A 22,581-nucleotide genomic window follows, 5' to 3' on the forward strand; every position below is an offset into this window, starting at 1 on the left:
AATTCCTTAGGGAGGGCTTGGGTATTGGCAGGAGCTTTGGGTCACTTATTTTTTGGGGTTCTGTGCTGTGAGGTCACCAGAGGATGAGGAATCCCTCCTGATGGAGACAATTTGGTACTTTTGCAGTTGCCCCGTAACTGTTCTCACCTTCTTGCATATGGTGGCGTTTAGAAGCTTTGAACTCTGGGCTGCCCCAGTTCCTCCCAACATGATTTGGGTCTAGATCCAGTATTTTCCACCCTGACCCTTCTCTTCTCCTGTCAGTTCCCTGTTTTCTTTCCTTGCCATGTCAGGAGTCAGAGGCCGGGTATTTTAGTGCACCACTTCTCCTCCTCATCGCTGTAGAATAACTCCCAACACACGCAAGAAAACAACAGAGCGAAGACGGCTGCTGGCCCTTCTGAGCTCTCTCCACAGATGGTTCTGTTCCTAAGCCACGTGGTGATAAAGTGTCTCCGGGCTGAAGAAGACAGATGACGACTCTTAACTATCAGAAACTAAACTTCCACATGAAAAAAAAAAAAACAAATGGTGACATTTGGAGAGGGATGACTAGGAATGAGTCAAAAAGACTTTAATTTCTTTGGTATTATTTTTCTACTGAGTGTCTAGTAAAACGGCCCTCTCGTTTACCCCCACACGCCTACACGAAAGAAAAGTGCTGGGTCGGGTGCTAAGGTGACTTCTCCTTTGCCAAATCCAGTGAGCCTCGAGTACTGGGGTTGTCTTTGCCGCCTTATCCTTAGGACAAATGCGGAGGACATCAGCGCTTACCCGTGGCCCCGGCTTTATCACTGCAAGCCGCTGCTGCTGGTGACGGGAAGGAGGTCCCAAGCAGATAGCAAATAAATGAGCCTTCGTCTTTCTCTTGTCCCACCCACTGTTGCTTTTGATGGGTTTGATCATTTCTGTAGCTTTTATTATCACTGAGTGCTAAGGAGAACAAATAAGAGAGTTGATGGCCTGCTTCTGGAATACATGGCACATCAGCATTTTATGGAAATATCGCTCCGAGACGGGTTGTGTGAGCCGCTCAGCCCTCGTTCCTGGAGCAGTGCTCATCCCTGCTTCTGTAGCTGGAGGTTTTGATTTCTGCACCTTGGCTGTTTTATGCAAGCAAAGATGAAGCAGCCCTTTGTTTATTTGCCAGCTCCCCTTTCCGCCTGCCTTGTGATTAAAGATACATCAGGGGGGCTGGGGGTGGGTGTTTCTTGTTCTCTCTGCCCAGCGTCTTTGCAGGGTTGCTTTCCAAACCCTCTGCAAAGAGAGTGGGCTGTTCCGTACATGACATAGTCCCAGAGGCGGAACATCATTAATTAAGATGCCATTCCTGGGCTGTGATCTCAGGATTTCCTGATAGAATTTAAAGTCCTTCCATTTCTTTTGTCCTCTCCTTTGTGGATGCGAAAACGCTTTAGTCAATCAAATACTTGTGGAAAAATTGATTTGCATTGCAGTGGTATCTGTTTTGATAGCTTCCTCTGAACTACAGAAAATATCGGTAAGAACACCAAGAAGAAAAGTTCCAGAGCAGGGGGCAGGGTGAAGTATAGCGACATAACCGCAGAAGTTGACCGGCTCGGCGAATTTAAACAGGCTCCTGATTGCACTCCTTGGAATCTACTGTGGAGCCGGAGAAGAGGGGAACACATCAGCATTTCCCAGTGCTCTTTGACCACAGGATCTTTGACCCCACCACACCTGATGTATCTTTTCCTTTTTTAGGAATGCAATTTGGGAAATGCTTCATCGTTTGGTAGAAGCTAAAAGACCTCATCTAAAATCATAGGGGATTTGTTGATCTTTTTTAACATCGCTTTGCAGCCATTAGGGGAACATAAATTTTTCTGCTCCCTTTACCTCTTGCTAACACAGAAACAGTAGAATGGAGAACAGGAGGGAGACTGAGCTAAGAGTGAGCACATGCGGCCAAGCCATCTAAGTGCCACGGGGTCGGTGCTCACCGCCAAGGCACCTAAGTTAAATGCCTTGAAAAACAACCGTTAAACAAATGAGCAAACAAAAGACAGAGCTCCCTTGAGAAGCCAGCAAGTATCTGGAAGTCTGTACTGAGGAATTGCTATCTTCTTTTCAGTTGGGGGGGGGGGGAATGCTTAAATTGTGCTTTCAACTCTGTATGGAAAGGAGGAGGAATAGGTGGGAGGGAAGGAGGAGGAAAAAAACGAATATGCATGGAAAGTCTTCACCAGGAGTGACCAGATTGTTGGAAATGGCACTAAACCTAGAAATAGATGGTATTTTTTTAAGTACAAATAAGTAAAACTTCTGTTAAGTCCAGAAGAAAGAAGCAAATGAGAAAAGGCAGACTGGTTGCATTTTAAAAAGAAGGTTCCAGAGCCTGTGCCTTGGCCTCTTGACATCCAGGAGGTTTCAGCTCGCCCTGTGGGTGCACAGGTCTCTACCGTGTTAGAAGGTCAGCGTGGCCTGTCCCTAGACACGCCTAGCACACAAGTCAATGCTGACCACCATCTGAACTTCACTCTTGCCAGAGGGGGTTGTCCTGTGGAATGCAGAACTACATGGGATCTGCCTAGCCACAGCATTCCTCCAACACAAGGGCGGATCCCCATGAAATGGCCTATTGGCACCAAAGAAAGATAACCGGCTTACTTGAATATGCAGATCTTTGGCCAAGAGTATGCCAGATTCATTTTCTTTTTCCTGGCCTGAGACAAAGAAAAATAACATTCTCTAATAGAGTTATACAAGCACATAGAGGTATGAGATATTGGAGGGACAGCTTCTCATTCTCTGGTTATACTAAGTTATTAAAAATCGGTTTCCTTTTTTGATATGCAGCATATTTACATATAAATATATGTGCATGTATAATATATGTATGTGTGTAAAGTGTTCTTTAAAAGTCAGGTGTCTGTGGCTCTGGTCAGAGGAGAAACCAAGTTACAACAGAAAAGAGGCCACAATAGGCCTTGACACCGTCATCCTGAGCCCTTTTGCTGAAAAATTTTGGTGGAACTATCCCCGTTGCTGCCCTCTGCAGTGATCTCTTACTCTGGCTGCAGAACCAGCACCTGCCACCACATGGCAAATCCCGTGTCCTAGAAGTATCTGATTTATTATTCAGAAATGCCAGGATTGAAGTGCCTGTTTCAAGTAACCTAAGCCTTGTACAAGGCATTTCATCATCTCCTTTCTGTCCCATGTGATTCAGTTTGAACAAGCCTTATTTACACTTTGTGTATTTTTGTTGCCGTTTGATGAAAAACACTATAATAGTGAGTTATGTTGTATACTAGAAAAATTTTTAAGGCGTGTGTAACTGTGAAAAGGGCATCTCATTTAAACTCGAGTAACAAGGCAAGATTTCAGGATCTGGAAACGTAATTCTCCAAAAGCTTCTAGAATTGTTAATATTGGTAATTGAAGATGGATTTAAGTAATGATATTTATCCAACTAATGGATAAGTCTGCAGCATCTTATTTGGATGTATAATTTAGACTCTATCTACATAATCCTACAGCAGATGGCTGATAAGAACATCTTAGCCAGTTTGTCCATGTAATACAAAACCATATATGACCTAGTTTACATATTGTTTCGTGACTATATGTTATAAAATATAGCACCTATCTTCTCATTCTGAACTGTGTAGAATCAGTTCTCAAGGCTGGGACCAAGTCATTGCTGCAGGAAACAGGAGGAATACTCTGGGAATCAATGTATTCTTTGATCAAACCATGGTGGGTCCTTGAGAGGTCTCCAGGGGCTGGTGGATGCTTCTTGTTAACAATGAGAAAGCCTACTTTATTTGAAAGATATGCCCAAGAATAGAAGATTCCTTTGCTGCCATAATTCCAAGCTGACAGATAATTCTTTCTACTCAGGGAAATTCGTATATCTTATCTACCTAGGATTCAGTTGACTCTGCCATTTGTAGTTCCTACGTATAAATTCCCAACTGACCAATGCTGACCCATAAGTGGGGACATCTCTCCACCCCTCATTCAGCAGGAAGAAGCTACTGAAGATGAGACCTCCACCCAAATGCCATAGATTTGTCATTGTGGATCGGTGGGGGGGATATAGAGGCCCTTTCAGGCTATTTTAGGCAACAGGCTTGAGCAACGGAGCATTGAACAAGGCAAAAGGGCCCACAGCTTATGCAAACAGGCTCATTAAGCGACCTACTTTGAAATAGCCGTAGGCCCTAACTAAACAATGGACTACTCACTCTGCCCTATAACTATGGCAGCTCACCACCACCTCGTGACAGGCCTCGTGACAGACTGTCTCTCCTTTGCTGCCCTGCTCACTGCTCCCTTGCAAGGTACCAAATAAACTTCTATCTCCTTTAAAAAAACAAAACAAAACTTTTTTCTCAGTTACCATTGGTAATCAAATTTGCCACAAACTGGGAGACTTGAAACAATAGAAATTTATTCTCTGATAGTTCTGGAGACTAGAAGTTTGAAATCCTAGATATGGCACCTCTTGGAGAAATCCTTCCTTGCCTCTTCCTAGCTCCTGGTGGCTCCTAGCAGTCCTCAGCATTCCTTGGCTTGCTGCATTATTCCATTCTCGGTCTTTGTCATCTCCTAGCTTTTTTTCTCATTGTCTCTGTGTGTCCTCTCCTCATCTTATAAGGGCACGAATCATTGGATTTAGAGCCTACCCTAATCCAGTGCCATCTCGGTCTTTAATTACATGTGCAAAGACCCTATTCGTAAATAAGCTCGAGTTCTGAGGTCCCCAGCAGTCATGAATGTTGAAGGGCATTATTCATCTTACTATACCCTCTTAATTCTGCTATATTTTCTTAGTACCCACTCCTTCCATTAAATATTCTTAAATAACTATTTTAAAGCTTATTAGGAACAAATTTTGTTAATAATTCTCATCAAGTATGTAAGTTGCTATCTTATGTATCTCAACCACACATTTTCTGATAAAAGGAAATGGTCTCTTTCTGTACTAACCTATTTCTTGCAAAGTCATCTTTCATAAAAAAAATGAAAGTTCATCTAAATATCTAACAGTAGAGAATAGTTTGGTACATAAACTCAATGGAACATTATTCATTCAATAAAGGGAAGTTTTAAAACTATACAGGTAAAACCTAATAAATGAAAAGAGATTATATAATTTTAAATAAACCATATAAAATATGTATTCATGTGGAAAAAATGACACAAGGGTGTACAAAAATGAAAGTAGCTTGGTTAGTTTGGAAGGATTATGGGTCATTTCACACTTTAAGGTCTTGCTTTATTGGTTTTATAATCAGCTGGAAGTGATTAAAGTGTTATCTGTTATTCCTCCTGAATGGACTACCAGTAACCTGAAAAATGCTGTATACACTCCAGACCTTCAACCTGATTGTGTATCACTAAAGATAAGCAAGTACTTTGTTTCCTAACAAGCCAGCCATGGGGATCATCCACTAAGATATATCAGTGGGAAGCCAAGGCAAAGTGTATCCAATGTGGGAGTGTGCAGGGAGGCCAACGTCAGGTAGGTCTTCTCCACAGAGGGAAGCGGGTTCAGTGGGCACAGTGTGAGTTTCACCTTGCCCTGTGACAGTGTGGACAAATGCAAGGAGGAGGCACCTGAGAGTCCAGCACAGATGGATTAGAAGTCCGGAGCCAATCAATGAGTTTAGCACCAGGACAAGTGGGGCAATCAAGCTTTATCCGCTTGCGTGGGACCCATATGAAGTCACAGTACCTCCCCTGGAGTCTTCATATAAAAAGGGAAAGTCAAGCCTACATGACACAACAAGGAAGCACTGATACTCAGAATGTGGGACATTTTATAGCATACCTCATCTGTCTCCTCAACAAATCTATAAATTACGAAAAATAAAGAGTAGCAGGAACTAGTCTAGATTAAAGAAAATATAAGAGGCTTCGTTCTCAGAGACATAGTATGGGCTTTATCTCTTGATTCAAACAAATTAATTGTAAATAGAGGAAATATTGAGATGGGCCATTTATTCGTGGTAAGGAATTAATGCCAACTTTGTTGGATACGGTGCTCGTGTAGTTGGTTCTGAAAGAAAATGCCCTTTTTTAGAGATGCGTAGAGAAGTAATTAGGAATGAAATGTTATAGTGTCTGGAATTTGCCTCAAACTGTGTCAGCAGAGAGAGGAGAGAAAGAAAGGGAAGTATGACAGATAAAGGAGATGGAGCAGACTGTTTATAACTCAGGACTTCAGCAGTGTATCCGGGGCTATTTTACCTTTCTCTCTACTTCTGTGTATGCCTGAAAATGTTCATAATTTGGACTTAAAGTAGGTAAATATATTCTTAGAACTTTAAGTTTCCAGAAAAATGATTATCTGTCATTTTTCCTAAGCAAGATGTAAGAGCTAATTTGATCACGTTCCCCACTACGAGGCAAAGAGTTCTTAGGGACCTCAGTGATACCTACGTTCAGACCTTCTCGTATACCTCTGGTAGAAGAAAATAAATTGATGCAACTTCTTTGAGGGCGACTTGGCAATACTCCTACCAAAAGGACAAATACCCTTACACATCATTCTAACTCCTAGGCATTTATACTGTGGACACTGCCAATGTCTGCTCTAAGATTTGGACATTCCAGGATCTTCACTGCAATACTCTTTATAATAGCAAAGAATTGGAAGTAATCTAATAGTCTATCATAAGGGTCACTGTTAAAGAAGTTATAGTCATTCCAAACATGGAATATTTAAGCAACCCTTAAAAGTAACATAGTATATCTACATTACTGATAAGTATCTCCAAGATATGTGAAGTTTAGAATAAAAAATAGGTGCAGAAAACTGTGAGCCCATATGTAGTTTGGTTTTTGTTTGTTTGTTTTTAATAAGGATACAAGAAATGGATAGCAGTATATATAAGGGGTAGGATTGGCAGGAGAGGAGATTTTTACATTTTGTATGTCTGGATGTTTGTCCTGTACATGTATTATTTTCTATAAGAGGATAAAGATTCAACTGAGAGAAAGTATCTTAAAACTATAATTAGGAGGGTGATTTTACTGGAGGAAATTGATATACGTAGAGTTTTTGAAAATTGTGAATTAGATACTGTTTTAAGGTAATAAAAATAAATATTACTTCTGTAGTATTGGTAACTAATGCAAAATTTCATGAGATTCTGCTGGAAAGTACTTGGAACTCTTCAAATGACATTATATAAAACATGAAATTTCACTGTTTTTAAGTGCAACGTGTAGCTGAGAGGTTGCTGGAGAAATACTTCATTTTAACTACCATGGAACCCAAATTGGCTTTAAATATGTATTAGCCCTCTTATCTAAAAATAAGATTTAGATACTGGCAGTGTCTACTATGTTCCAAGGACTTTTTACACTTACCATCTCATTGAATACTCATCGTATCCCTTCAGAGTGGGTGGTATCAGCCCTAATTTTCAGATGAAGAAATTCAGCTGGGGCATGAATCAACCTGATCATAAGTAAATAGTCAAGAACCCAAGGCAATTCACTTGGCTCACCCTGCCACCCTGTCATCTTTATTTGGACAAAAACCAAAGAGAAAATAGGAGAAAGTCATCTGGGCTTTGATCCTTGCCCTTACTTATCTCTTGTTTTCTGTAACTGGCTGCACCTTCATAACTTTGTCTTATGTCCTAGGAGAAGGTACTTAAGACATAACAGGGGTCCAGGATTATGAATTGTTCATTAGCTGAATTTTCCTGAGTGTGTACAATAAAACAGAGACTCAACAGCCCCCGGATTTTTTTGGTCTTTTTCAGATATTGTGGATGCTTTATCAGATCCAAAGAAATTTCTTTCCATTACGGAAAAGAGAGCAGACCAAATGAGAGCTATGGGCATTGAAACTGTAAGTAGCAATGGTTGACTAAGGACAGCCAAGCTGGGGTAGTTTGGTGGTCAGTGGTTATAAGAGCAAGACAAAGTAATAAATTCATATAGCAAACTTGAAGAGTGGTTTTGAAATTGAATTTATCAATTCAACCAAATAGTTTCAAGGGTCTGTAAAGTGTAGCATATTTAATAAATAAAATGGAAAACATGTTTAATAAATGAAATGGAAATCCATAATGCTTTTAGGAATGTTTCAGATACAGGATGCTCTTGTGATACACTAGAATACCAGCTGACCCAAGTCAGTGAAGTAGTGAAATTGACATTTATGTGTCTCTGTTATTTACCAGTCTTGCGTCCACCCTTACCCCATTTCTGTGCACACTTGCCTTGTTTGTTCCTTTGTCTTTAAAGTTCCCTTTATTGTACCCTACTTGTAAAAGAGTGGCATCTTCTTTCCTTGGCTTCATCCTTTGCCTCAAGCCTGAGAAAACCGTGTAATCTTTTCTCCTGCCTGGCAATGATCCATTAAGAGAGAGTGGTAGGGGAGATGCTGAGTGGTTCAAACTGGATTCAGTAAAATAGAGAAAGCACAAGACGGTTGAATGGGAGGTGGCATTCATGTAGGTTAATATAAACATTTCTGCTCCAGAGTGACATAGCAGATGTGCCCAGTGATACTTCTAAGAATGACAAGAAAGGAAAAGCCAACACTGCCAAAGCAAACGTGACCCCACAGAGCAGCTCCGAGCTCAGACCAACCACCACGGTGGCCCTGGGGTCTGGCGTGGAAGCCAAGAAAGGTAAAGGGGAGGGGTTTGGGCTCCTTATCTATTCTGGCAATCTTATCCTCTTTTTGAAGAGTCTTCAATGAGGGCATTTAGAATTGCTAATTTCGCCAGTTTTCATTGCCCCATAAAGCTCAAGAGCAGCATGTTTTCTTGTAGATTGGACAAACTGCTTACTTTCCCCGAGTATTTAACAGGGAGTCAACATTAGTCTCATCTGCTACATCCCCTGCAACTTAGGGCCCTGGGTACAACATCCATAGTTTTAGAAAATGTTTAAGTTCAGGCTCCCTAATGAAAAGAATTTCCACATAGTGAACCTACACTCTCCTGGATAACCCCACAGGCACTTATCTGGATGGGCAGTGGACTCGTGAGCCAAAAGAATCATCATTGTTCATATATTTCTAGATTCCCTTCTTGACAGATTGCCCCCATAAGTAGATACTTAGCATCCATGATAATTTGTAAAATTAGCAGATGGGCATTTGAAGGCCAATTCTATATGGTTTCCTGTGGATGAAACAAGATATCCTAAGAGGTGTCACGCAAGGAATGATGTGTCCCATGTGCTAACATTCAGCTGGTATGTGGGGCCACAATCATTCTGCCGTTTAAAATCGACTTCTATGCTTACTGGCCTGCCATTCATTCTGATTGGATGGTGCCCATCCCACACTGGGAATGAAACATTTTGAGTATCCTCCTCGATCCTGAATCATTTACCAAACTCACTCTTCTTTGATAAGAATTTCTAACGGTTTTCTACTCAGTGGGTATATTTCCCATTTATATGGGAACGCAGTGCCCTTGATGTTAGTGAATCATGTTGTTTGTACACTTAAGCACACACAGTGCTGCAGTTGAAGGTAAGAAATGACAGGCTTTCCCAAACCAAGGCAGCCTAGTAATTTAACAGGATACTAAGTGTGCGCAGAGCTTTGTGAAACAAATTAGAAAATGAGACTGCACAAAAGTAGCCCAAATTGTACTTGGCCTGCAGCTGTTTGTTCCTCCCAGGAGACATGAGCAAGCTCATAGTACAGGCTTTGGGCAGTCCATTCCCGCACTGGGCATTAGTCACATTAGCCGTTCAAACAGAGATAGATGGTAGAAAATGGGAGCGTTTTCGTGTAAAGTTCTTGTGTTGTTTAAAGTGTCATGCCCATTCATACATAAAGACATTAGTAATTACAGTGAGTTAAGTGGCCTGAAAAAATGGTAGTGTGACCAGCTTACAGAAGACAGAAGTGATTCTGGTTCTAGAAGGGAACGTGTTTGTGTTGAGAATGGTCTCACCCCTGGTTCCAAATAAGATTGCATTGGAGGAAGCCAAGAGGCTCTCATTTCCGGTCCAGTCTCCTCAACAGACACCCTGAGAAGGAAGCTCTACATGCTGTTTCCTTTTGACCTTTTATTCATGAAAATTGGAAGCCTGCTCTAAGTGACAGTTCAGGGTTCTGTGAGAAATGCCTTCACACCTTCAGGGACCTCATGTGGCTAGAGGGGTAATGTAGGACAGGCTCCCACACAACAGCCAGGCTGGGCAGTGGTCAATGAGGACTGACCCCTAAGAAACAGAAGGGGAGAGGGTGTCCCTTCCAGCAAGTGTTCCAGAAGAAAAGACTTCTGGATGAGATCCCAATTGAGCTGGGCCTCGAAATGCAGCTTTGACTTGAGTAGGAAGGCATGAAATGGATTCTTCTCATGGATATTCTTCTCATGAGCCAGATGCTGAAGTTCGGGGAGCAGATGACTGTACAATTTAGAAGGACACATGTGGAGGTAAACAGCAGAACCTGGTCTAATGGGGGGCCCAATCTTTTACATGGTAGCTTTTAGGAGAATGGCAGAGAAGTGCAAGAGGGAAGTTTATAGGTGTTCTTCTCACTCCTATCTATGAACTGGGGAGTCAGGAGTCAAGAGAGGAAATAAACTACTCCAGTGGAATTTGTGGGAAGAGGTGTCATTTGAGAAGGCAAGCTTCTTTCTAGAGAACTATCTTAATTTGGGTCATCCCCAAAGCAGACCCTGAGACAAGTTTTCAAATGCAAGTAGTTTAGGGGCTTGGGGAAGAGACACAAGGTAGCCAGTAATCAGAGTGTTTCCAAGTTCCATTAAGGCACCTGGAGCTCAGTGCTCCTGGGAACACCATGAGGGCTGGTGTTGAACACATACCTCAGAGGCAGGGGAACATATACTTCAACTATAGTCAGTCTTTTGTTGAGAGGCCCTGGAGGAGGGATAAATCCCCTTAATGATTCTAGATGGACAGAAGGGTGGTAAAGCATGTTTTGGAGGGAGAGTTCTCAGGTAACTTCCTCAGGTAAGGAAATGCAGGTGCTGGCCATTGGAAGTCAATAGAATGGGCTGATGTAGAGAAAGCAAGGTGAACGGGTACAGCCCGGTAGCATTTGCTGCCCACATCTGTGGAGGTAAGAAAGTTCTAAATGATTTCTCTTAGACATGCAGCCCGGCATTATCTGCACCAGTGCTGCTTGATTTTCTGTTTAATCTTAAGAATAAGGAATTAAGAGAATGAAACTCCAAGTTGGCCTCCTAATGATGGCTTGAGAGCAAACAATTTCTTTTTGAGCTTTGTTAATAAAAACAAAAGCTTTACATAGTGCAACTTTAATTAGCTACAATCTTTGGAGCCCAAAGTGCCATACTTAACCCTTCCCTTAACCAGGGAATCTTGTAGAACTGCACTGGCCACTGTCATAGCCACTAGCCACATGTGGCTGTGTAGATTTCAACGTTAAAATTAACACTTGAACTCTTCAGTTGCGCTATCCACGTTTCAGGTGCCCAGAGCCACACGTGGCTAGTGGCTCTCCGTTGGACAGTTCCCACATAGAACACTGCCACAGCCGCCAAAAGTTCCGTTATACACCTTTCTGTGGGCCCACAGAGGGAATTGAGCACGTACCAGTCCCTGTTCTGCACAGTGTAGATGTTTCCTAGCTACACGATTTATCTTTCTCAAAAAATATAAAACAAGTTCATGTTTTCAAAGGTTCCTGTTAATCAAGATTTACTTTAACCAAGACCAAAAGAGAAGTGTCATTGGACTGGATTAAGCCTTAATATTTGTTAGCTGTCTGGAGGACCGTGCTTGCACCCCAGTCCTCCGTTCATTTTATAGACGAGGATTCACATCTCTGCCCTACAGCGCCCCTCTCTCTCGGCAGTAAAGCAGGGAGTTGGCTTGTGACGTCAGGTTTGAGAGATCAGAGAAGCACCTCGGGTTCTCTGGATGCCCCTATCATAAATGGTATAGGTCACAGGGCTGATTTCTCTTAGCTGTGACTCCGTTTCCTGCCTTCCCACCCTCACACTAGCTGTGCACATCTTCTTAAAATGAACAAAAGTGAAAAACAAGAGCCTGGGGGACTCCATGCCTATCTTTCTTGAATATCTCATCCCTCGCTTTTGGGAGTCTAATGGAAATCAATTATAGTACGGAGCACACATTCATCTTGTTTGTCTGAGATGAAAATCTGCAGTCAAATAGAAAATGTTTGGGGATTCTTCTACAACTCTGGTTGCCATGGCGACACCTGGCCTAGCATCACTCCAGTAGCAGGATAATTGAGTGTGTGACTCCAGGTCCTCATGACAGCACCCTGTTACACAACGGTTTGATTCTAGGATTTCCTGTACGTTGAAGGCATGGCTGTGCCCAATAGCCTACTGCTCAAAAACTACATTTGGTAAAAGAAGCTAAGAAAAAAATGTTTTGTTCTTTGATGACAATGAAGAGGGAGGTGGTTGACTGCTATGATATGCCCTGAAATACAAAGATATAAGTAATGTTAACAGAGTCTGTGGGGCCTGATCAGATCTCCTTTGTGGGGTTAGCATCCCCTCCCTCCAGCCGCTCTGTGTATTGGCTGATTGCAAATCGCAGCTGCCACTTTCTCAAAGGATGGCCCTCAGACTGTGGGAGTTCCCTTGCCTGGAAATGCCTGGAAGGTTTTGTACCACCTCTGAAGCCACTGGCTGACAGTGGGGGTTATGAAAGCCCAGTCTCTTCACCTCGAGTAGAGCAACTTCGGATGGTCGTTTATGCTGAAGAGCTCGCTGCAGGGTCAGGTTGGATTTCAGCTAGAAATGCACCGTGCTTCGTCCTCTGCCCCATTCTGCTTCTCTCGCTCCCTTCAGGTTTCTCCTGAGAGCCCTCCCTTAGTAGGTCTTGTGCACACAGAGCTCCAGCTCAGGCTCTGCTCGTAAGGAACCTGACCTAAGACAATAAGCCTGCCAATTAAGCGTCTAGTTACTTGCTTTGTAATAAAAAATTAAGATGCTTATATCCATAACCTTACATGTAAAGCTGCTTCAAAGTCTTCTGATGAGATTTCAAAATGGTGACTTTTGTATTATCCGCTATCCTCTCTAATTTTTAATACACACAGTGATTTCATATTTTTTTAAGGTATCGAACTTATCCCTCAAGTGAGGATAGAAGATTTAAAGCAGATGAAGGTAAAATTACTCATTTTGCAAGCACTCTCGTATGACACATATTGCTGGCACCAAAATATTTTTGTTTCTCACCAGATGTATTCATCGTGGCTACAAAAAACTGATCTGGGACCCTCTTTGTTTCTTCCACAGGCTTACTTGAAGCATTTAAAGAAACAACAGAAGGAGCTAAATTCTTTAAAGAAGAAACATGCAAAGGTAGGGTGTGTTGAGCGTCCATGTGTGGTGGTGTGTGTGTGATTTTGTTTGCTTGTTTGTTTCTACATTTAGCTCTCTGATGAAAAGCTATTAATCTGTGTGATGGACCAGTGGATTCTTCACAGGCAAAAACATGGCTTAGAAACTGACACCGGCCAGCTGGACACCTTCATTTTCACTGATTGTAAAATGAAATTTAAAAACAGAAACCATTTGGGATTGCCTGTCACTGATTTGTAATCTGCATTTCTAACAATTTTTTCAAAAGCGTAACAAAGCTTCGCCCATTTAAAAACTGTTTAATAATCGGACTTTATCTAAAAGAGTGGGCCATAGCCAGACTCTTGAAGACCAACTCAGAGTCTCAGTTAGCCTAGAGGCACCTAGATCCCCAGGGTTTCTTGTCTTTTGCCACACACGGTGCACGGAGGGAGGTACCAGCCAGCTCTGAACTTCTCACCCACAGCTCCTGGAGACAGGGCTCTTCTCACTTTCCCTATTATGTAAACTCTGCTCAGCGCCCTACTTCTGAAATAGAGTTGTTTTTCCTTTTCGCCCATAAGAAGAGGTGGTTGCAAATTCAAGAGAACAGCAGCAGCTGGCCTCGGGAGTTCTCGTGTGGGCTGAGAACTTCGCCACACTCGGGCATCAGCCGGCTCCCCGTTGCTCCTCACAGGAAAAGGGGGAGAACGTAATGCCTCTTTCCTTCCCAAGATGAACACAATAAGCCCCGGGGGCTGGAAGGGTAACGTGTGTGTTCATCTGTTCAGGGCAATGGGAGCAAGAGAAACTTAATTTCTTAAAGGGCTTCTGAGTTCTTTTAAACTGATCTTACGTTCCACTTCTTTGTACTCTGACTCGAGTCCTCAAACTAAGGCATGTCCTGCAGAGCCAGACGTGAGTGGTGTATCCCTGAATCACTCCAGATATTGAACTGCGGAACTCATGGCCCTGATTTAACAGTTGGCGCTCCTTTGAGAAATTTGGCCTGATCTTGGCCTTGTAATAGTCCCTGTATTATTGAACTGATAATGGGATTTGCTGATTTGGGGTCACTCCACAGACTATTATTTGTTCCTAAATTTCGTGAATAAGTCCATTTAATGGAATTCCTTTTTATTGCCCGTGGGGGACTCTTGCACAGATTTTTCAAAGTGTGGGACTGTTGGAGACAGAGCTGCTTAAAGCAGTGCTTTCAATTTTGCTGGTCATTGGCAACAACCTAGAATATGGAAAGACAACAGAAAAGAGGGAGAAAAGGCAAGTTACCTGACTTTGTAGGGATGGAGTTGGTACCCACAGGGGAAGACAGCGTCCCCCAGATCTTCCTTCCACTGAACTTGGATCTCTTGTCACTGAGGCAGGCATCTCCATGGCCTGTTGTCTCCATGGAAACTTCCAATTTTTGGCCTCCCCCTCATTAAATATTTCCTTGAGGCAAGACCAGGAAACCTATACTTGACCAACAATAAAAATAACAATGATAGCGGCTAGAATTTTTGCCTGCTCAGTGTTTTCCAGATGCTGTGCTCAGCACTTTACGTTTATTGTCTCATTTAATACTCTCCATCCTAGAAGGCAAATCCTATTTAAGTGAAATTAAGAAACCAATGATGAGGGAGGTTAAGCAGTTGAACTACTGTCTCCACTTTGGAAAGCAGCAGAGTCAGAATTTGAACCCAAACCACCTGAGGCTAGCACCCATACCCTTACTGCATTATTCTCTGAAGGACATCAGATGTTTTGGTAAGTAGACAAGTTCCCCTTGTTGCATCAAATGCAGAGGTAGCCCGTGGGATGTTATGACAGTCCCCATCGAGTTTGGATGATGTCCGTACACTGGTCACCTGTACAGCTACTAAGGAAAGGTGCTCCTCGATTCTGCAGAACTTACAGAGTTCCTCTTGATTTCCTCATCTGAACCTTTGAGGCCAAGCTTCCTCCGGTCAGCAAATGGGCCCATCGGCTTTATCAGAAAAGTGGCAAGATGGTGTCTTCATCAGCTTGGGCCACTGTAACAAACTGGCGTAGACCGGGAGACTTAAACAACAAACATTTATTTCTTAGAGTCTGGAGAGCGGATGTCCCAAGGTCAAGGTGCAGCAGGTTCCGTGCCCCGTGAGAGCCCCCTTCCTGGTTTCGAAGAGCCTCCTTGCTATGTCCTCACCTGGTGGAGAGAGCTGTCATTTCTCTCATGTCTCTTCTTTTAAGGGTACTGATCCCATCCATGAGGACTCGACCCTCATGACCTAGTCACTCCCCCAAAGGCCCTACCTCCACATTCCATCTCATTGGGAATGAGGGCTTCAACATAGGAATTCAGAGGGGGAGACAGAAACATTCAATCCATTAATAGGTGGAAAATTATTTTTCTGTGACACAACTTAGAGCTGGTCTTTGTAGATCTTCCCCTCCACCTCAGACACCACTGCACTTCGTTCAGCCAATCCCATTTCTTCACACCTGTTGGCAAGGACGTCTCCATGTTGTTTAGTGTCCAGTAAATCCTGGATGGCTGAGAGAATCCATGTTGCTTTCCTTTGTAGGAAACAAATGAGCTTCTTGGAGCCCCACCTGACAGTAGAACCAATACCTAAAAGGAGATTTTAAATCTCCCTAAATCCAACTATCTGAATTTGTGTGGACTTTCATAACAGCTTTAGTGTGCGTTTTTTGGAGGAAGGGTTCGAAATTCCTTAGGTCGAACAGCAGAGAAAATTGCCCCAGGAAAATGTGTGCCGTGCTTCCCTGTTGCTTTTCAGAGAGCTTTTCAAGAGTATTTCTGAGCAGGGCAATGCTTTCCACAGCTGCTTTTTCAGACCCTCATGCACCGCAGAAGTTCCTGTTACAAGTGTGTGATTATGAGCTTACGAATGAATCCCTTCTCCCACATTAAATACACAGGGGACGCACTTTATTCAGATGGCTTTGGCAGTATAATTTATGAATTCTGAATTCTGTAGTGTTTTTTTGTGGGTTTTTTTCCTGTTTCTCTTTTTTTTATTCAATTAATTAGCATCTAGTGTATTATTAGTTTCAGAGATAGAGTTCAGTGACTCATCAGTTGCATACAACACCCAGTGTTCATTAGTTCAAGTGCCCTCCTTAGTGCCCATCACCCAGTTATCCCATCTCTCCACCGACCTCCCCTCTAGCAGCCCTCAGTTTGTTTCCCGTAGTGAAGAGTCTCTTATGATTTGTCTCCCTCTCTGTTTTTGTCTTATTTTATCTTTCCCTCCCTTCCCCTATGATCCTCTGTTTTGTTTCTTAAATTCCACACGAGTGAAATCATATAATTGTCTTTCTCTGATTGACTTATTTTGCTTAGCTATTAATAATACCCTCTAATTCCACCCACATCGTTGCAAATGTAAGGTTTCATTTTTGATGGCTGAGTAGTATTCCATTGTATATATAGACGCCATCTTCTTTATCCTCTCATTTCTCGGTGGACATGTGGCTCTTTCCATAGTTTGGCTATTGTGGATGTTGCTGCTATAAACATTAGGGTGCAGGTGCCCTTCAGATCATTATGTTTCTATCCTTTGGGTAAATACCTAGTAGTGCAATTGCTGGGTCATAGGGTAGCTCTATAGTGTTTCTGCTGTAAGACTACTAATAAGGCTAACATTTATTTAGTGCCAGTTTTGAACACATTGGTGGGGGGGGGGTGGCAGAAGAAGAGAGAGAATCTTAAGTAGGCTCCATACCCATGCAAAGCCCAACTCAGGGCTCAATCCCACGACACTGAGATCACGATCTGAGCTGAAATCAAAAGTCCAATGCTTAACCGACTGAGCCACCCAAGCACCCTTGTGTTACACATTTTATGCACATTCTCAACTCCTCACAATATCCCTGAAGCCTAAGGAACACTCCACATTCTAGAAATGAATAAAATGAAATTCAGAGAGGTGAGTCCCTTACCTAGAGCCGTATAACTAGTCAATGCTGATAACGGGCTCGTTTGCTTACATCTAACACACACGTTTTACAACTCACCACATTATTACCGTTTATTAAAAATGCATTTCATCTATTTTAACTGTCCAAGGGTTTCACAAATAATTTCAAATAATTAGAGCATCCTGTCTATAAACTTTCTGTGATTTTTCAGTCTGTAATATCTCCCTAATACTTTCCATGGTCTCATCCGAACTGTCTTCTAAGATGAAGGATTGACATGAGTGTTGGAACCACAAAGTCACATTACAAAGTGGGGGGATGGAGAGAGTGGATACAGAGAGAGAAAGAATTGTCCATGTTTGGAAGCCCTCTACCAGCCATTTGTCCGGTGAGATAATTTATGTTTAAAAGAACACAGCTTTGGGGCGCCTGGGTGGCACAGCGGTTAAGCGTCTGCCTTCGGCTCAGGGCGTGATCCCAGCGTTATGGGATCAAGCCCCACATCAGGCTCCTCCACTGTGAGCCTGCTTCTTCCTCTCCCACTCCCCCTGCTTGTGTTCCCTCTCTCGCTGGCTGTCTCTATCCTGTCGAATAAATAATAAAATCTTTAAAAAAAAAAAATTTAAAAAATAAATAAATAAATAAATAAAAGAACACAGCTTGACTAAATCACCTAGCTTTTAAATGGTAGAGTTAGGATGTGAATCAAAATTCTGACTCCAGAAACAAGATTTTTTTTTTTGCGTATAGTTGACGTACAATGTTAAATTAGTTCCAGGCGTGCAACGTAGGGATTTGACAAGTTTGTACCCCGCACTGTGCTCACCACCCGAGTGGCTGCATCTGTCACCATATGATGCTCTGACAACACCATTGACTATATTCCTTATATTGAACTTCTTATTCCCGTGACCTATTCATTCCATAGCTGGAAGCCTGTATCTCCCACTCCCCTTCTCCCATTTTGCCCACCCCCCAACTCCCTTCTCCTCTGGCAGCCATCAGTCTGCATTTATAGGTCTGATTCTGCTTTTTGTTTATTCATTTGGTTTTGGTTTTTTGAGATCCCACACATGAATGAAATCCTATGGTATTTGTCTTTCTCTGAGTTACTTCACTTACCGTAATACCTCTAGGTCCATCCATACTGTTGCAAATGGCATGATCTCCTCCTTTTTTATGGCTGCATAATATTCCTTTTTTTATATACATGTGAGTGTGTGTATGGGTGCGCACACACACACACACCCCACACTTCCTTATCCATGTGTCTATCAGTGGACACCTGCATTGCTTCCACATCTTGGCTATTGTAACTACAGAGGTCCCTATCTTTCGGAATTAGTGTTTTCTTTGGGTAAATACCCAGTAGTGAAATTCACGCTCCTAACCACTCTACTGCATTACCTCTGGGTTTTGCCATCTTGGTTTTTCTTTCTCACATCTTCTTGATGGTCTTAGTAAAAAGGTTTTCAAAACCAATCATGATTCTACCAGGGCACAAATGTCTTGGCTTCCTTTGGGACTGTTTTTTCAACATGTGATCCTTGGACCAAGAGGTGGAGGCTTTGTAAAGTAGGCATATTCTTGCATCTGAGACTTAGTTATAATCTCCAATAAGAGGTCTAGGCAATAAATTTAAGTAAGCGCCTCTCCTGCACACATTACATTTTGAGAATTATTTCTTCAGGAATATTATGTCCCTCGACCCCTTAGTGGCAGCCCCCTTAACTTCCCGCAAGCTGAGGGTGAGGCCTCCTTACAAAAACAGATTTTGACCTGTTGTCAAGCAATAATGAGAATAAATACACCCAGGCTTTCTGTGAAACATCACGTTACAACCCCTTTTTAACAATTTTGAAGCCACCTAAGATGGGGCTGAGATTTGCCACCCTAAGGCCTTGGGTTATAAAGTAACCTACTGAGGAGGGAACCTGGCCCAGGCTGTATCCTCCCATCCACAGCGTCCGTGCATCAACCTTGGCAGTTGGCACCTAAGAGCAGAGACTCCTACTTAGTCCATAGTATGACTGCAGGACACTCTCAGCTCTCACACATCAGCCTAGGTAAATAATGCCACTTCTTAGACCTACAGGGAAGCAGAGAATCCAAGAGCTAAATCCCAGTGGCTTAAGACACAGAGTTATTATGCAAAAGAAATCTGACTTTCAAATGTGAAGGTTAGCTACAGGATGGAGGAGGAATTGTGGTATGTGAAGATCTGCCATCTGCAAGAGAAACACAGAAATAGGTGTGTAAGCTGCTTTCAGGATACTGAGCAGAAAAGTCAGGGATAATGACCATGCGGGCCCCAAATGAGATTAGGATGCTAGTTAACATGCCTAGATTTTGGCGGTTGGCAATGGTCATTGGCCATTGCTTTTGACCCTGTGAGTGCAGCTGGCAATCAGACTTCTGTGTGTTTCTCACTTTCTAAAACCCCCTCTTCAATTTGAAATGGAAACTAGGAGAATGGTTTTCAAGTATCCGTTAGATGAGACCTAGCAAAAGCAGAACGAAGCAACAGGAATCTCCCCTAATGCATGACTCACCGGAGTCCAGAACTGGGGTTTCTTTCAGTAAGAAATGGGCATACTTTTCAGCTGTCTGATGTGGTCAAATCCTTAGAGCAAATAAAACCCAAAGTTGGATAAATATCCCCAATAACACATTAGAAGAATAATTACAACTTAAATGCCTATAGGGACCAAACAAGAAGTAAATGAAGGAAGTTGGCCAGATACAGAGAGCAGAAGAACATTCATCCCCATTCGAAAGGCAAATCAGACTTAGCCCCCCACCATCGGTGCCTTGAGAGTCCATGGGCCAGCTTCATTCTCGAAAGGGGACTCATAAAATCTGAAATCTTATATGAACTTCCAGATCTTTAAATATTAGTCCCTAATCAGTCTTCTCGTAAAACACCATGTGGGGGGGAGAAATCTCATATTTGCAGGTTGGATGTATCCCTGGGACCCCCGGTTTGCAGTATCACCATCAGATGAGTCAAATGAAATGCCTGAGAAACCGACTAACAGTTGGCATTTCAGTAAAGCTAGTAATGGAAAATTTGTTCTTTGCTATGCAAGCAATTTAGCTGATAATATCAAGACTGCTGTTAAACTCATCAATTGTAATTAATGGTGAGACCTCAGTGCCAGAGCCATACGTCTGTTAGGAAGAGACATGGCAGCTTACTGGCGACCTCAGAATTACATGCTGAGCAAATATGACTTACTCCAATTTTTCAGCAATATCTGTGGTACAGTCATTCACGCCCACTGCCCCATCAGTCACAAAAATGAATTACAACAGAAGTCTATCCCAAAAGAAGCTGAATTCACTCTTCAATAAGAAAACCGATACATCCTGCTAAAAGTTGTACATTTTGTCTCCCCAGAAATATCCCAACGAAGATTCACTTTTCAGTCAACACATCTAATTCTGGTACTCTTGACCTGAATGAATGAAAAAAAATGTGTGCCTCTTCGGTAGTGTCTCATGATTTAATTAAGGCCCAAAGAATAAAACCAATGATAGACTTTTTCTGAGTTAAAATGGACTGAGAGATCACTTCCTGCCTCCTCCATTTTACACTTCAGGAAGCTGAGGCTTCACCGCCATCACATAATTAGGAGCCCGTTCCTTTGTGAAAGGAGAAGTGGTGTCTGGAAACAAATTATCCCAAAACACTTCAGTGACCACTTCCTACCACACAGGAATCGTTCTGAGCACGTGGAGAAATACAGAGATAATTTTGCAAGACCAACTTTCTTGTTATTTGTATTAAGAATAATCATTTCAATTCAATGTGCTTCTAATTTTCCATATTTTTTTAAAGATTTTATTTATTTATGTGTGAGAGAGAGCACAAGCAGGGAGGGGGCAGAGGGAGAGGGAAAGGCAGGTTCCCCACTGAGCAGGGAGCCCAGTGTGAGGCTCGATCCCAGGACCCCAGGATCATGACCTGAGCCGAAGGCAGGTGCTTAACTGATGGAGCCACCTAGGCTCCCCCTAATTTTCCACATTATTCCTGCCTACATTAGGTAACTTCGCAGCTCATAACCAACCCATGAATGGGGTTGGGCAAATGGATCTTGTTCAGTTTTCTAAGAAAGCAGTTTCCTTCATTTACTTCTTGTTTGGTCCCTATAGGCATTTAAGTTGTAATTATTCTTCTAACGTGTTATTGGGGATATTTATCCAACTTTGGGTTTTATTTGCTCTAAGGATTTGACCACATCAGACAGCTGAAAAGTATGCCCATTTCTTACTGAAAGAAACCCCAGTTCTGGACTCCGGTGAGTCATGCCTTAGGGGAGATTACTTATGTAAAAAGATTTATATAAGTTTCACCATGGCCACTTGGCTAACTATTGACTGAGCTAAGACCAGAATCCACGTGCTCCTGCTGTGTTCCCATGCTAGTTTTTCATGTGTACGACAAATATCTAATGAGCATCTGCTATGGACCAAGTTTTGTGCCATGTTCTGCTGCACAAAGACTGCGCTGGCTTCGTAGAGCGTGTCTTACCTACTGGAATCCATCCTGAACACCGTTCGTCACACACAGCCTCATTCCTCAGCTCTAATTGGGTTAATAAGATTCACCAGAATGTTTCCTTAAGAAATAGCATACTTCCAAGCCTCAGATCCTCTCCTCTTCTTGTGCTGCACTAGGCTATTTAAAGAACAATCTTCTCCACCCTTCCTTTGATACCTGTGAGAAAGAGAAAAGCAGAAAGAACGCACGGGAAAGATGATTCTAATCTGTTTGAATCTGCACTTGCATCGAGTCCCTTATATATTTGCCCAGAAAAATTAACACATGTGCTGGGCAGGCATGATGCCTTTAAGTCTTAAAAGGAGGACGATTAGTAGGGCATTTTAGTGGGCTCATTCTTGTCCACAGCAATGCAAGAGTAGTCAAATCCGTTCAAATAAGGAGACGTGAACGTGTTGATTCAGTGTGGAGGGAAGGTTTATTGATTTGATCATTCTCCTTGCTCTCCCTTATCCCAAGTCACTCTCTGTATATTATCATGAATACTGAATAATATGAACACATTACTATATTTTGAATAAGGTATAGCAGGCGTTTGAAATATGATCATGTTTACGTTTAGTCCTGACAATCTGTGAACTAGTTGTCGCTGTCCCAGTTATAAAGATGAACAAATGGAGAGGCCAGAGGAGTTGCCCCAGGATTTAAGCCTGAAGAACCCATGTCCTTAACCCAATACACCACATTGCAAAAGCCCTGGCTGGAATGTGTTTATCACACAAAGTGCACGTATATTGGGAATGTGGCTAGATTTATGAGGTGTTCCAACCGCAAATTAAGCATGATGCTGTTCCATATGTTTCCCTGACCCCAAAT

The 22,581-nt window shown here is 42.5% G+C and overlaps 1 protein-coding gene across 4 annotated transcripts in view; it reads left to right on the forward strand.

Moving 5' to 3' along the window:
- PLCB4 (phospholipase C beta 4) overlaps positions 1–22,581 on the forward strand; it is a 399,303-nt gene that overhangs the window by 358,632 nt on the left and 18,090 nt on the right. For all 4 annotated transcript variants that reach the window (XM_045808925.2, XM_045808910.2, XM_087853750.1 and 1 more), the window contains exons 28-31: positions 7,749–7,837; positions 8,474–8,624; positions 13,048–13,097; positions 13,230–13,295. In XM_045808925.2, the coding sequence (XP_045664881.1) occupies positions 7,749–7,837; positions 8,474–8,624; positions 13,048–13,097; positions 13,230–13,295 (356 nt within the window). The remainder of the gene's footprint in view (positions 1–7,748; positions 7,838–8,473; positions 8,625–13,047; positions 13,098–13,229; positions 13,296–22,581) is intronic.

This window comes from Ursus americanus, chromosome 22 (genome assembly GCF_024610735.1).
Source record: "Ursus americanus isolate L20-20 chromosome 22, mUrsAme1.1.p, whole genome shotgun sequence".
Lineage (NCBI taxonomy): Eukaryota > Metazoa > Chordata > Mammalia > Carnivora > Ursidae > Ursus > Ursus americanus.